Source organism: Oryctolagus cuniculus, chromosome 4, assembly GCF_051225735.1.
Source record: "Oryctolagus cuniculus isolate XC-2025 breed Fujian yellow rabbit chromosome 4, ASM5122573v1, whole genome shotgun sequence".
NCBI lineage: Eukaryota > Metazoa > Chordata > Mammalia > Lagomorpha > Leporidae > Oryctolagus > Oryctolagus cuniculus.
This window is the reverse complement of record NC_142870.1, coordinates 109,105,780-109,121,121: the sequence shown is the minus strand read 5'-3', so window position 1 is coordinate 109,121,121 and position 15,342 is coordinate 109,105,780. Positions and strand designations below refer to the sequence as shown.

At 42.8% G+C, this 15,342-nt stretch overlaps 1 protein-coding gene across 14 annotated transcripts in view; it reads right to left on the bottom strand.

Annotated features, from left to right (window-relative positions):
• TNIK (TRAF2 and NCK interacting kinase) overlaps positions 1-15,342 on the bottom strand; it is a 393,157-nt gene that overhangs the window by 46,480 nt on the left and 331,335 nt on the right. For all 14 annotated transcript variants that reach the window (XM_017346916.4, XM_017346919.4, XM_017346917.4 and 11 more), the window contains 4 exons: positions 14,084-14,248; positions 12,370-12,609; positions 10,072-10,178; positions 1,884-2,047 (listed from right to left, as the gene is read on the bottom strand). In XM_017346916.4, coding sequence (XP_017202405.3) covers positions 1,884-2,047; positions 10,072-10,178; positions 12,370-12,609; positions 14,084-14,248 — 676 coding nt within the window. The remainder of the gene's footprint in view (positions 1-1,883; positions 2,048-10,071; positions 10,179-12,369; positions 12,610-14,083; positions 14,249-15,342) is intronic.

The window sequence follows — 15,342 nt, the reverse complement described above, 5'->3', positions numbered from 1 at the left end:
GATGAGTCATCTGGGATTGAGTCACGCCGTCAGAGTTGTTCCGTGGACACAGCACTCACTCCGGCAAATCCTCAAGCACATTCATGGCAAAAAAAAAAAAAAAAAAAAAAAAAAAAAAGTTTGGGCAAGTGCAGTTAGGCTTCTAACCTGGAACTTACTAGTAATCAGAAACACTACAGCAAGTACCATTTATTGGGCATGCACAGTGCTAAATGCATTCTATGTCAATTATCTCACTTAATCCTCTGTTCCAACTCAAAGGGGTGGTGCTATTTTTTGATTTTACTGTCAGCACAGATTTAGAAAGATGACACCACTGGCCAGAGGTGATGCTGAAATCGGGGAGAGCTGAGATTCTGACTCAATTCTGCAAGTCCCATTCTTAAGCCATGTGCAAGCCCAAACTCTCAGTGTAATTTCTCAACTTGGCTGCTGCTTTGACTAGTTACCCAGCAGAACAGATTATTCTGATGAACTTTTATGGAAAAAAGAAAAAGAAAAAAAGGAAACCTATTTTATTTGGTAGAATAGTTTTTAAGTCGGAGTGAGAAGTGGTCTGGCCCCCTTTAAGGTAGAAAGAATGATGTGGGGGCAGGGAGGAGGGTATGCCTGGGGGGAAGGGCCCTAGACCAGACTTATAGAGCAAAGGAGTGAGCAAGCAGCTCTTAGGGTGATGAGCGTGCAGGGAGTGAAGATCTAATCTACAGTAGAGAGATCTGTTTTAACCCAGAAGAGCTAGGGGCCAAAGGAAAGAATATAAGAATTAAGCCTGAATGAGGGAATTCAACTGCTATGTGTAAATTTGGTTTTCTTTGATATTTTCTGTAACTAAGTATATGATTAGAAAGAAAGGCAGGGGCAAAACATTTTCTAAATTCAATTTATATTTGGATCCTGGCAATAAAGACTTCTGTAGCTCTGGGAGACGCCCTTGACCAGAGAAGGCAGCAAGCAGGGCAGCCCGAGGCCAATCCACATCCCTAGAGACATGGACACCCCAGGTTATACACCAGTTTTTCAAAACACACATATGGGGCCTTTAAGACCTTAAAGGGATATATATTGGATGGTAAACTATGGTTGTGTCTACTGAAGAGGCTCAGAAAAAAAGAGCTGCTGGTTTTCATCAGAGTAATTCACAAGTGTTATTAATGTTCATCAAATCGCACTCAATAGTACTGGTCTTTATCACTTGGAAGCAGAATTACCTTCTGAAGAAGCGGATTCAAAAAGAGAATTTTGATTAGCTAGAAACAATGTATTATTATGCTCATAATAATTTGGACAACACTGCTTCTCCTAGGCTTCTTCATTAGTGAAAACTAAACAATGTCAATGATTTGAATTAGATATTTTAGAGAGGCTAATTTTTACCTATCTAATAGGAATAACCAGAAGAGTTAAATGTATCTGTTCAAGTCAGAGATTTTATTTCTTTCCTCAAATATATTTGTTCTATTTTAGTCTTCACGGAATTTTGAGAAATACCTACTAATATGAACCATATTCAAGATGCCAGATGGGATTTTGGGACATTGGAGTAGGACACTCAGGGAGTACATGAAACTGTGAAGGCGGGCCATCAAATGGACATGGAAGTTCACCCACATTACGTGACCATATTCGCAAGTAAGATCACTCTTGCTGACGTCTCCAGAAGGCACTGACTGTTAGCTGAGATTAAAAAGGACTTTGTCCACACTCTGATGTCACACACACACAATTAGGGATGGTAGTCCACTCTGGGGAGGAGGCAGACGCTAAGAGCAGCTATGGGGCTCTTCAGTGTCCCACAGGGGTGGCCATGCCAGGAGGAGAGTCAAGAAGTAACCTGTTCCCCTGTCTATGGGCCTCCTCCCCAGGAAGGTGACACAGCGCTTTACCTCGAACTCTGGTACGTTCACTGGACCCAGCTTGTGACCCTGGCTGGGAGCCTCCTTGCGAGCTGGGCTGGGAGCTGGGGGTGCTGGAGCTGGAGGAGCTACCACTGCTGGTCCTGTGCAGGGGACTCTCCAGGACAGGCTCAGTTCTCCGGAGATCCGGGTTGCTGTGTGGACAGCAGAGCATACTGATTATTCTCACAACCTACTCATTTACACCTCACCTGCTTCGGAAGGGGGTTCGTATCCAAAACACACAAGGAGTTCAAACGAGTCCATATAGCAAGAAAACACATAGCCTCACTTAACAAATGGGCAAATGACCCAAACAGACTTTTTTCAAAAGGCATACAGTCAGTAGGTGTATGACAAACTGATCATTGTCAGTAATCAGACATTCAAATTAAAATGACAATGAGGAGTCATCACATTACACCTGTCAAGAAAGATGAACCATGTTGGTGAGAATGTAGGGTTGCAGAGTGAGAATGCAAGTTTGTACAATGATGGTGGAAAGCAGTGTAGAGATTCTTCAAAACATTAAAAGTAGAATTACTATTCAGCAGTCCTACCTCTGGATAAAAAAAAAAAAAGGAATTTAAATCAGTTTGTTGAAGTGATACCTGCATTCATTACAGCATAATTGACAATTGTCAAGATATAGAGTCAACCCAGGTGTCCATTAATACATGAATGAATAAAGAAAACCTCACTCAACTTTTCAAATAAATAAATCTTGGGAAAAAATTAGTGTGGGCTGAAAAATCTAAAAAAGTATAAGCAACATTGTGAAAAATTTTATAAAGTACCTCCTTCTAATCTAAATTTATAACTCATAGACATTTTCATTTTCACTATATTTATACAATGCTGAGCACTGATAATTTTGCGAGACTGGAAACTCAAAGCTCTTGCTTCAATCTACTGCTCAGGGGATGAAACGCATCCCTTCACAACTCCACCACGTGCCCAAACTCTTCAGTTCTCTAAAGCGAATGTCACATTCTTATTCACAGAGTCCCATGGTGTTAGGAAAGATCACAGAGAAGTGTAATCGTATGCTTTAGTTCTTGCTCTGCCCACTTCAGGAACATCCCAAGTGTGTACCAGGCACAAATTCGAAAATAAGATGGCTCCTGCCCTTGAGACACTTAACAGTAACTTAGTCCACACAACTTCACCAGAAAATGGCATCCTTATAAAGCAGCAACTAAACAAAATGCCTTCTTTCAAAATACGAGATTCATGCTTTGTGGTAATAGATTAGCCAGAAAAGTTTGATTTGGTATAGATGGCTTGTAACCCTGGAAAACATCAGTGGAAAACTATGTAAAAATAAATATGTTCTCATAATTTATTTTTTGTCATGTAAATGTAGGACTTATATTTATCTTTGCAGGTTTTATGGTAAAGGGGCTACTAAGTCAACCTAGTAGCATCAATTGCAGAGTAACTAAGTATTGGTAAACTTAAAGAAAACTTCAAAAATGCTGGCTATTGTAGTGGCCACTCCTTTGTGTCTCAAGTATTTTTGTGAAAATTGTTTGCATCTAGTTGATTGAAATGATTAGGATCCATATTGGAAATACCCTTAATTTGAAAATGCTGCAAATGATACATGTGTGGTATTTCTGAAACACTAACTTTTCTATTGTTCAGAAAGACGTACTCCCATCTCCTTTAAATCATAAATAATGAATTTGCCCCACTGCCTCTCTCTTATTTAACAGTAGTGATCAAGAATTATGCATAATAAATTCCAAAAGCATGTATTCCGGGAAATGGATTGCTAACCAACTGTACTGCAGATTAAGAGTGATGGGCATATTGCTGTTTCTTGGTGTTGCTCTTCCTGTGGTGGAATGGCAACGCAGTGTTCTTTGTATTAAAATGAAAAGGTCTCTCGCGAGTAGGGTGGCTGGTGATCGATGATCCGAGGTGTTTTCTTCGGGGGGTGATGGGTGGCAGCAGAATCTAGCTCTTTGCTCTAATGCAGCACTCCTTTGGTGATTTGACTCAAACCTTTCTAATAAGCCCCTTACTTGTGAGACTGGCTGGATCAAGACAAGTGATGGGGCACAAGGCAGGCAGTCGTGTTACAACACAAACGCAGAGCTGAGAGAAGTGCTGTAGACACAGCAGTGAAGTGGTGGCCTCTGTGTTGTGTGAAAGTGATTGTAAGATTTTCGGAGTTTAGGGAACCATTCATGCATACTGGACATGTCGAGGACAGGTTAGGAGGAAGACAGGACTTAGTAGGGCTGTAGAGCAGTAAGGCTGAGACAGCGGACTGAGGTTTTCCTTGTGCACATGGATGTGGACAGGACACCAGCGAGATTGAGACCCAGGGGTATCAGGAAGCACTGTGAGAATGGGTGATCAGAAGGAAAGGTCTGGTTGTGCAGCCATGGCTTTGTAACCTGGCTCAGGATGTGGACCTCCCTTGCCAGGCTTATAAATGACTGGCCCAGTGTGAGGCAGGGAGCCCAGACAGCAGGATGAGGAGGCCTGGGCTGGGCTTGTCCTAGTATAAAAGAGAAGCAGAGGCCTTGGCTGGGATGAGCACATGGCTCTGACTGGGCTCGGAGCCTCCTGTGTGAAGCTAATTGGGTCCCAAGGGCATTAAATCCTTGACCAGGGCCTCATTAGCACAAGTCCTCCCCACTGGAGCAAACCAGCACAGCTGCTGATCTTAATACATTGCTATTTTTGCTGCTGGAGATCGAAGAAGTGCTTACGTTTCTCTGTAGCCACTCACAGGAACAGCGAAAACTTTATGATGTCTGTTCTAGATTATTATTATTGTTACTGATAAAATATGAGTATTTCGAGAAAATTTCCTACTGTTCACATTTTTCTCTTATTATATATCTGCATGGTCTGGCCTTGGACCAAAGGGGGCTGAGAAATGCTTTTAAAGAGGATCAACTTCAGAAGGATTCCATTAAATGATCGATTTCCCTTGTTCACATATTAACTGAACCTACTCAGATCCAAATGTGTAAAGCTTGGAAACATCCAAATAGATTTCTATAAATGCTAACTTTTAATTCAGACAACTACCATCAAGCAGCAAGCCTGTTTGGTCTGTAAAACATGCAGTCAAGTAAAAACGGGGCCATTAGTCCATCAACTTGAATCACATGAAAAGTCAAAAGGGAAAATTAGGATTACAAAGTGATTTTGTGGCTCAAATACTTGGGCCAAGTCTATAATTAACTGGGTGACTGCCAAAATTCACTTTACTTTGTTCCTGACAACACAGCCAATGAGAGCAAACGAGCCATAGGAAGATAGGTTTGTATTTAAGTCCCTGAGTTTTCACTGGGTGTTTCTGGCTTCATTTAAATCTTTCCGTATTTCAGATGTGCTTGTTTGATCATGGTTTAATTTGCTTTAAAAGCACACACGAATCATAGTTAAATATAAAAGTGCTTGGGATTTCAAAGAAATGGCTTACAATGATCTAATCAAATCTTTTTTAAACTCAACTGATCACCTTGAGTGCATAAGGCCTCTGGGAGTGAAAACAACAGGTGAGAAGTCCCCATCGATTCTACAGCCTGCGCAATGCCCAGCTGTATATGCACAAAGGGCGGGCAGGCAGCCACTGCCAGGGCTCATGGTGATCGTCTTATCATCCAGACTTTAGCCATCTAGGAAGGGAGCCAGACAAAGCATGCGATGACGTGAGTTCCATCTAGGGTGGGAAGATGTTTCAGAGGTGTGTCCTGCAGCACGCTGACTTTTTTTTTTTTTTTTTTTTTTTTTTTTTTTGACAGGCAGAGTGGACAGTGAGAGAGAGAGACAGAGAGAAAGGTCTTCCTTTTGCCGTTGGTTCACCCTCCAATGGCCGCCGCGGCCAGCGCGCTGCGGCCGGCGCACCGCGCTGATCCGATGGCAGGAGCCAGGAGCCAGGTGCTTTTCCTGGTCTCCCATGGGGTGCAGGGCCCAAGCACCTGGGCCATCCTCCACTGCACTCCCTGGCCACAGCAGAGGGCTGGCCTGGAAGAGGGGCAACCGGGACAGAATCCGGCGCCCCGACCGGGACTAGAACCCGGTGTGCCGGCGCCGCAAGGCGGAGGATTAGCCTAGTGAGCCGCGGCGCCGGCCTAGCACGCTGACTTTTGAAGGGTGGTGCATATCGCTGGATTAGGAGCAATAATCTTAATCTTCACTGACTCACTACACCGCATGGTCAGAAAGCTGGAAACAAAATGGTGCCATGTCCCTCAAGGAACGGAGGGTCCATCTCCCTTGGGAAAACACCACACCAATGCACACTAAACAGGCTAGCAGGGAATGGTGCTGAGAAGTGCAGACTTTGGTGTAAGTCTACCAGCACGCAAATCTCAGCTCTCCCACTTAATTAAATTTGTCACCTTGGTCAACTTGCTTAACTTCTGTTTCCCTTAATTTCTCCAGCTATGAAATGGGAACGCGTATAGTCACCACCTCACAGAGTGCTTATGGCTTAAATTAGTTAATATTTGCAATGCACTTAGAACAACAGTATGCCACTCCAGGACTATTTACTAAACAATTCAGTAAGAAATTGCCTGAGCCCAGCAGAAGGCAGGGCACTGCAGGGGTGGCTCTGTAACACGTTCTTGACCAGCTGATGCTGCACAGCTGTGCATGCTCAATGCTGCATGTATTTACAAACAACTGGCGATGGGGCTCTTCTTGGTTTGGTGTGGTATGTGTAGACAGAAGAGGAACTTATCAGTTTTGTTGGGGAAAAGGATAAGTATTCACACCAGCAAAGCTTTGCTTTTTTCCTCATGTTACAGGAACCTGCTTGCATGCCACACATTTGACCTGGAGTCTTCTCAAGAGCTTATGCATTTAAATAATGTTTCCCAAACTTTCAAAAAAAGAAATCATACATTCTGCATTTATCTAACATTGTGAGTACTAATGCAAAAAGGAAAAACTGAGTTTTTTATCCACGAGGCTCTGGATCTTTTTTTTATTATTATTGACTTAGCACAACAACGATTTAGTTTTCACATATAATGCACATAGCTGGAACTGCTCTTCTTGATAGTTCTCCAAGTAGTGAGTTGGATACCCAAATTCCTTCCATGTTGAGATGCTATTATCTTAAATTTGGGATCCCTCATGTGCCACAAAAGGGGAAAAGAGGCTCCACCTTAATTGATATATTCTCCCAAAAGTAAAACAGTGAGACAGGAAAAAGAATATTGGCCCTTCAGCCCTAAGGACTAGCAGGTCTAGTATGACTCATGGGCCTTGGAGTCGGGCAGCCTGGGTTGCAGTCACTGGCTCCCAGTCACGTGCAGTTCTGCATTTAGTGGGCCTTTCATGTTTATCTGCTGACTTCAGCAAATGAATTAAAAATAATGAAACTTCCTGAATCTGTCCCTCATTAGTTATGTAATTTTGTTTGCAATCCATTCCGACTTTGTTAATTTTCTAGACGCCCTTGAGAACTATTTCAAAGAAAAGGAGGAAAGAAAGAGAACATTGACCAAGTACAGAAGTATAGCCCAGAAGCATGTGAAGTGTGACTTATTTAAAAGCAGCCCTTTTCTTAAGAGCTTTGTGAATGGCTGCTTGTCTGACAAATGGTACAAAAAGGACTTCATGAGACCCAGAAGAGTAGGGGAGGCTGTGCGTCACAGCGATGGCCCCTAGCCAACTCGCATCGCGTAGTGCCCACGCCCTGCATAGCTCCCTTCCAATGGACTCAGGGGTTGAGCATTCGACTTGCAGTGGCCATGGGACATGTTTTCCTCTTAAAATGCTTTCCTGCCATCACCAAAGGAGGAGGAAGCCCCGCGTTAAAGACCCTGAGGATGGAACAAGAGGTACAGGGGACCCAGCAGCTGCACGAGCAAACCCCGGCAAGATCAGCAGATGGACTTCTTAGTGGCCTCCCAGAATCCTGAAATGCAAGCAGCAGTTATATTTCAGGCCACTAAGTACTGGGTGGGCTAATTAGGTGAACAAAAGCTACCCTTATCACAGGAAATAAACTAGATCTTGAGGCTTTAACACGGCAATCCCATTAGAGCTGTAAACTCTGATTTATGACTTAAGTGTGGGTCACGCCAGACAAGAAGCAGGTGTGCTGAAGGAGTGTCCCGCCTACAACATGGGGATTCTCTGTACCAAAATCATTAAGATCTTTTTGCTCACTTCTTCTCTACCTCTGAAGTAGAAAAATGTTAGCCGTCTCCCACAAAGTCTGCGTTCTTTGGGCAAGGTATGGTATTTAAATGGTTCTAAGGGGCTCATACTTTGTAAGCCACTGACCATCAAATACCAATTATTTTAGGCTTCAATGCCATTAAAGTAGCACTTAAGAAGGAACAAAAAGCTGCTTTTTGTCTGACTGCATAATGGTAGCTCACTCTTTTTTGGTTGACAGGAAAAAAAAGTAAGTTTGAAATAATGCTTGATCTAAAGCCACTAAAATACTGAGCAAGTGATCCAATGAACAGAGCCCCGAGGGCAGGGTTCAAAGGAGCAAAAAGCACTGATAATTGGGGACTTACTGCCGCCTAAGAGGAGGACTGATAAAGTTCAGGCAATCCGATGCTGTCCTTCCTCTGGCTGCCTGGTCACAGCACGTTCCAGGCCTAGAACAGCTTAGCAACACCAGCTCAGTGTGAGTCTGACAAGTCATTGGGGAAAAATGGCTCATTCAGAGCCTCCTGCCTTTGGTAGTTCCACTCGGAATGGACCGGCATCTTTGCCCTAAAGGAACTCGTGTTCTTAGTATAGTTGCATATTATTTATGGACTGACCTCTTCCCAAGGCTTTCCATGTCAAAAAGAAAATGAAAGCTTTATGATCAAAAGCATTCCACATTTTAAAGAGATGTACAAATAATCATAAGCTTCATTTGCAGTCTTTCTTGTACTAGAAAGGGGGGTCCTTGTCTTATTATGAACACAATGAAGGAAAAGAAAACAGCCTGCCCAAGCTCACATCCTTTTTATAGCCTCGGCAGAGGCCATTTGCTATTTCTGCTAATCCTAAAACGGGATGTATTCATCATGAAAAATCTGAGGGAAGCTTGATGAACTACAGCAACAAATAGCATCTGTTGCCACATAAAAATCCGCTGGGAGACTGTAGAGATCTTGTTTCCTCCCAGTTTTGAGACCTCAACAGCAACCAGTAGAAGTGGGAGCAACTTCCTCACTGTAGAAACATACATTATCGATGGAAAATTCTGGAAAAACAACAGTGGAAGCTATATGAAGGGCCTTCAGGAAGTTCACAGATGGGGCCAGCATTGTTGTGTAGCAGGTTAAGCCTCTGCCTGTGATGCAGGCATACCATATGGGCACCAGTTTGAGTCCCAGCTTCTCCACTTCCAATCCAGCTCTCTGCTAATGTGCCTAGGAAGGCAGCAGAAGATAGCCCAAGTGCTTGTCCCCAGGATCCATATAGGAGACTCAGAAGAAGCCTGGGTTTCTGGCTTTGGGCTGGCCCAGCCCTGGCCTCAGGGATGAACCAGTAGATGGAAGACCTCTCTGTGTCTCCTCCTCTCTCTGTAACTCTGCCTTTCAAATTAATAATAATAATAAAAATAACTTTAAAAAAGTTCTTGGAAAATTCTTAATGTGAAAAAACTATGCATGAATTTCAAGTTTTTTTGCACTAAAATAACATCTTTCAAATGCCCTCCTATTTCAGTGACCAATAAGGTGGTTTCCTCTCCAAAGCTGGTTCTTCTGTAATTTTATGCTCTGCAGTTGGTCATTATCTCCTTAGCAAATACTTGCGAAGTCTCAGTGGTTCGTAGAGCATACTTCTTGACCGGATATTGAAAATCAATTCAAAATAGGCCAATTTTTTCCCTCCATAACATGGCCTCTGAAATAATTATCGGTTTGAGATATTACACCCAGACTTGTATTTGTAATTTTACTCCCAGATTTTAAAAACTATTAAGGTACACTGCACTGGTTTCTGGGTTGCTTCATTCATTCATTCCTGAGCACCCCCACCTCCACACACACAGTGGTATGGTGATTTGTGTGAAAAGTTTTTGAAGAAATAAAAGGCACGTATCTGGCCCATCAAAATACACAGTCCAGGTGGCAAGTCAACCTGCCTTTCAGTGAAAAGAACACAGCCATTTTTAAGGAAAGCAGTGATGGCAACAGTGAGTGGGCTTTTTCCTTCACTGTCACCACATTCCTTCCCTTACCTTGCTCTGATGGGCTGAGATCCTAGTCTGGGTCCCAGAGCACTACCATTCCCAGGAGAATTCTTTCTGGCTAACGCTGGGGATATAGAAGTAGTTCTTTGAGGCACCTGGAAGAAAACCAGAACTCAGAAATATTTCCCACAAAGTAGTTTCTACAGGCTGGTCTCTGAAAATCTTACCCTTTTCAACGATTTCCAAGGAAGTTCAGAAACTATCTGAAATGGGGCGGGGCAGGAGGAATGTCTTGTATTTTTCACAGAAATGTTTAACTCCCTAAACAAAACCAAGTAAGAGTCTGCTAGCAAAAGGCAGTAAGACACAATCAACAACCAGAGAAAGGGACATTCTCAGTCTTAAAAATACCGTAAACACAGACTACGGTAAAATTTGGATTCACTGGGCTAAAAATAATTGGCCTCTTTTGTTTGGGCAACAGTGGTAGACACCAGGAATTTCATTAGGGTGCTCTTAATTCATTGGATCTGATAGTAGCCACCCAGCTCAAGCCAACTTCCATTTTTAGCTCATATAACAACTAGTAAGCAGATAAAGAAATGGCAAAAATCTAGAGTGAAACTAGGATGTCAGCTTAGAACTTCAGGGAACATACCACAGTAGATTGTGAATGTTTCTACCTCCTAGTTAACCTGAAATTAGTAATTAAAATCCGAACTTCAAATCACCTATGCAGTGGAAGGTCAATTAGTAAGCACAGTCCCAAATAGGATTCAGGATTCAAGATTAATTCAAGACTAACGCTAAAAAAACTGGAAGGGTTTCAAAAAGATTATGGGGGTAACAATTTGTTTGTGAAGTGCAGTAGGAATCTATTTTAGCTTATCTGGCAAGAGCCTTAAGTAGAATTCAATAAGCCTCATTTTAGAAAATATACAGACTTTTTAATAAAATCAAACATTATAACTGTGCCAAAACTGTCTATTCTTTTAAAAGAATCATATGATGAATTTCAGCACAGAAAATTATCTCCAGTGTTAAGTGCCATCCTTTGTCTACTTTGAAAAATTTTTATTATAATTCATTTTAATGTAAAGATGAGTCAGTGAAGCAAAAATGACCAAATGAGTTCTACCACCGATTCTAATTAAATATTACCACTTCTATTTTTCCTTTTTATTTTTGTAAACAAATAGTTGGGAAGAAAGAGTCTCATGAATTATTAAAACCTAAATCTTACATTTGATCTAAAATTTTCTCCCTGCTCTACCAATATATGCCTGCCTGTTTTCAGAAAGTAGACTAATGACTTCCCATTTCAGTTCTAGCATGGTGTCTGCTCCTCTGCCTACCTTACTCTCCCTGTTGAACTTTGCTCCCTAATAATCTCTTCTGATGGCATTTCTGCTTCTATAGGAAGAAAATATTAATAAGACAAGCTATTAGTGGCTTTCATTTTCAAATAATGGAACTCCTGTTACAACACCTTCCTGAGAAGAGTATAAAGAAAAATACTAATTAAGCCATCAAAAACTTTTTTCTGGAATCAACAATGGCATTGCTTTCTGGAAATCACAGAACATCCCATTTGTCACAGCCTTTATGCTGAGCTAATGAGAAGGGAGATTGCTAAACCAGGAAGAATCCAGTGTAAACATGTCTCTGGTATTTTGAAATACTTCCAGACTGTCTGTAGCCAGGTGCCCAGACACATGCTAGGACATCTCAGAACAACAGAAAAAAAAAGACCCGAACTCAAGAATGTTCTATCCAGTGGGATGGCTGATCATTTGACCCTGAAATTTTATCCACAATAACTGATTAAGACTGGAATTAAATTACAACCTGGCCTACAAGGAGCTTTCCTTCAATAGGGCCAACTAAAATATCCTAAGAATAACACTATCTTCTGACTCTCTGAAATCTGATTTTCTGATCAAAATAGAAATAGATTTTCTATCTTTTATCTGGAAGTTTTCAATTTGCCCAGACATAGATTAAGTCATCCATTAAAAAATCCATTATTCTACTTCTTGCTGTAGATAATAAGTTTGAAATGCTTAGTGTTGAGAGTTCCGGTGCTAAACACAGAATATATACTTAGTAGTCATTCAGCCTCCCCAAGATTTAATTATAGGGAAAATGATGGTTAGAAAAGCTGACAATGCAAATTTTAGTGTAGGAATAAAGGGGCACCAAGACAAACATGAGAAGTAAAGGTGCTTTGGCATCTTTACCTTCTCCACGGCTGCAAAAGGCCTGGCGCAGTGACCACAAGAGTGGTCAGTGATGACAACGGTGATGGCAATGGTGATGGCAATGCAAAAACGTCCCTACTGTTACCTTTGGTGGAATGTCTTCCTCCTGTCGTAACCAAGAACTTCGGTCAAACTTTTCGATTCGCGTCGGGAGAGGCGGGTTTTCAGAGGTGGGATCTGAGTTCTGGCGCGGCATCTCCACGCGGTGAGAGGTCACGCTCAGAGCCTCCTGAAACCCAGACAGGCCCTTGGTGGGCTGCTCATGCACTGACTGGGAGGCGGTCAAAGCAGGTCCCTGGGATTTCACAGCTACCAGATGAGGGATCTAAGCACAAGCCAACATTAGAGGAGGATTATTAGGAGGGGAAAAAAACAAAACAAAACAAAACAAAACAAAAAAAAAAAACAGGCCAGTACCACCTCTATCAGGTGAAGGGAAGAGAAAGTTCTAGGGCACAAGAAGTGGACTGGAGAGATTCTATCACAGCTGACCACAAGTATGCTTTTAACAGCTCTTCAAAATTTTCTGTCTAGAGTGACAGGTAGGGCTGAACTGGGGTCCCCGCAACAAGTTAAATGGCTTACTTGGACTGCCAAGAACTTCGTAGAACAGTGTGATGATAATAACAAGAACTATATTTGGTGCCCATTCACGTACCAAGAACACAATATCTTTTACAAGCACTTCCCTTCCAATATTACAAACTTCCTCCTTTGAAATCCTTAACTTGGCTTTAGAGAGTGCTCTTGCTCCGTAAAATGAGAACTGTGCCAAAGATCTCACTTGTTAGGGATTCACTGAGTCCACCACGAGGTGGACACAACCATTTCCCACACTGTACACACAAAAGCAACCTAAGATACCCTAGTTTTTACAGCTAATATGTGCTGGAGGCTAAAATGGGACCTAGCATTCTACACTGGTGGCCTATAGGACTAACCTCTATAAAATCCTGGTTTCCGTTGTACTGGTGCTTACCATCTGGGGGATTATATATCTCCTGATACCAGGAAATTTCTTGTAGAGCCATAAGCCCCACAATTGGACATGTGATGAGACTGTCCATGTAGGGAAGACACATAGTCTTTTAGGGAAACTGTGGCCATTTGAGACAAATCAGCAAGACCCAGAGTCCAAAGTACCCGTTTTGCCCTAGCACTGCCCACATTTGGTTAGTCCTGCTTGAAGCTTGTCTCCTCTGCTGTGGGGAACGTAAGCTCCTTGAAGACTGGACCTGCATCTACAATGCTCATCACTGGATCTCTGAGTCCGGCTCAGGGTCTGGCGTGTGGATGGTGTTCAGTCAGTCTTCCTACCAAATTTCTGGCTGCTGCTGTTGCTGCTCTGTGTGACCACACTTTGAGAAGCACTGGCTCAAAAGACAACTGTGCTTAACCAAGTCCATTGAATTTTTCTCATTTCAGGCTCACGCCAGGACCCCAAGGAACAAAAGCTTATATATGTACGTATACAGTATGCCGCCAAGATCTCCAGGAATTTGAGTCTGGTACTCATACCTAAAAGGATGCTTGTCCTCATCCTGCAGAAGCTTCCATGGCTCTCAGAAAGGCCAGTTTACCAAGAAGTCATTTTGGGTTGACTCAAAGCTTACATGTGATGCTCTTTTCTTTCTTACTCTTTCTTTAACCCCTAAAATTCACTGGGGCCTTCTATGTAAATTCTGTATCAAGAGTCATAATTTCATTGTTCCTATGCCAGAATCCATGTTACCATTCTCTGGGATATTAATAGCATTTATTGTATACTCTTATTGCCAAGTGAAATAAAAGGATTATACCTGGGGATCCACTGGTCTAAGCATGGGGGGTGTCCGAGCAGGCTGAACCCCACTAATGCTGAAGGATTCCGACCTTGGGGGCAGGTTGGGGTCAGATATTCTGTTGGCAACCTTGTGAGGCATGGCAGGTGAACTCTGCCGGTTAAGCCTTGACCGTTCTTCTACCTGGAAGTCAAAAGAACAGACAGCCTCAATGGATAGGAGTTGATTTATTTTCTAAAAAACACTTTCTGTAGTCACCTGCACAGCCATTTTTGTGTCCCTTTGGTCAATTCAGAGTCAAATATCTCATTTTCTGCTCTGCATCAATAATTTGCAAACAGCTCTTTCCTAAAGGAGCCAACACTGGCAATAACAACAACAAAAATGCAGAACACCCCAGCTGCCACTCTTCCATTACCCATCATCCTGAGTTATTTCAGTTGGTGGAGAATTTGGGATCTGCTTAAGAGGTGCTATCTTCCATTGACTGGAATATCACCTGGCAGATTGACCATAGAGCTTTGTGGTCAGTGAGGGAGTCAACTGGCACCTTAGTTAATCCAGGGCAACTGTAGTAGGCATTGAATTTGCTTGGGGAAAGAAGAAAATGGCTTTAGGTTGACTCAAGGGACATGGAGGGGAAGTGCACTGGGGAGGGCTGAGAAGGATGAACTTGAGTGTGTGAGCCCCGATTCCTTTCCGGGCCCTGAAGGTAGGCAAGTGGGTGGACCAGGCTGCCAGCTTAATGAGCAAGGCCTGTCTTAAGCTAACTTTCTCTATCATTTTCCTTTCTCTCTTTAGGGCTCTTTCTTTTCATCTCTCTCTGCGCCCCCCCCCCCCCAAATAAATGGCTCCTCCTTATTTTTTCCACATCAGCTTGGACTCCACTGCCTACCCACCCCTACTCCCTCCTGCCCTACCTATCCTTATGTGCTGTTCATTCTTGCAGCCCTCCTTCCCCACCCCTCCAATCCTTTCCTCTCCCAGTCCTTGTCATTCCCCTTCTTTCAGTCTCTCAGCCCGCACCAGATAACATATCCCAAGCACTTCATAGGGAAGGCTCAGTTACCAGTGAGTGCCCTTTGTTAACAGGTGGGGGTGACTCTTGGGGCTTATTTACATCAGACACCCTGCTGCTGAGGCCTAGCTCAGAGGGAAATTTTGATAGACAAGATGTACACGGCACAATATTCTGTTATGATCTTAGACAACTCAGAAAGGTCTAGGAATTTTCTTCAGCTCCATCTGATCCTGCCCTCTCTTTTGGGTCAAATGGA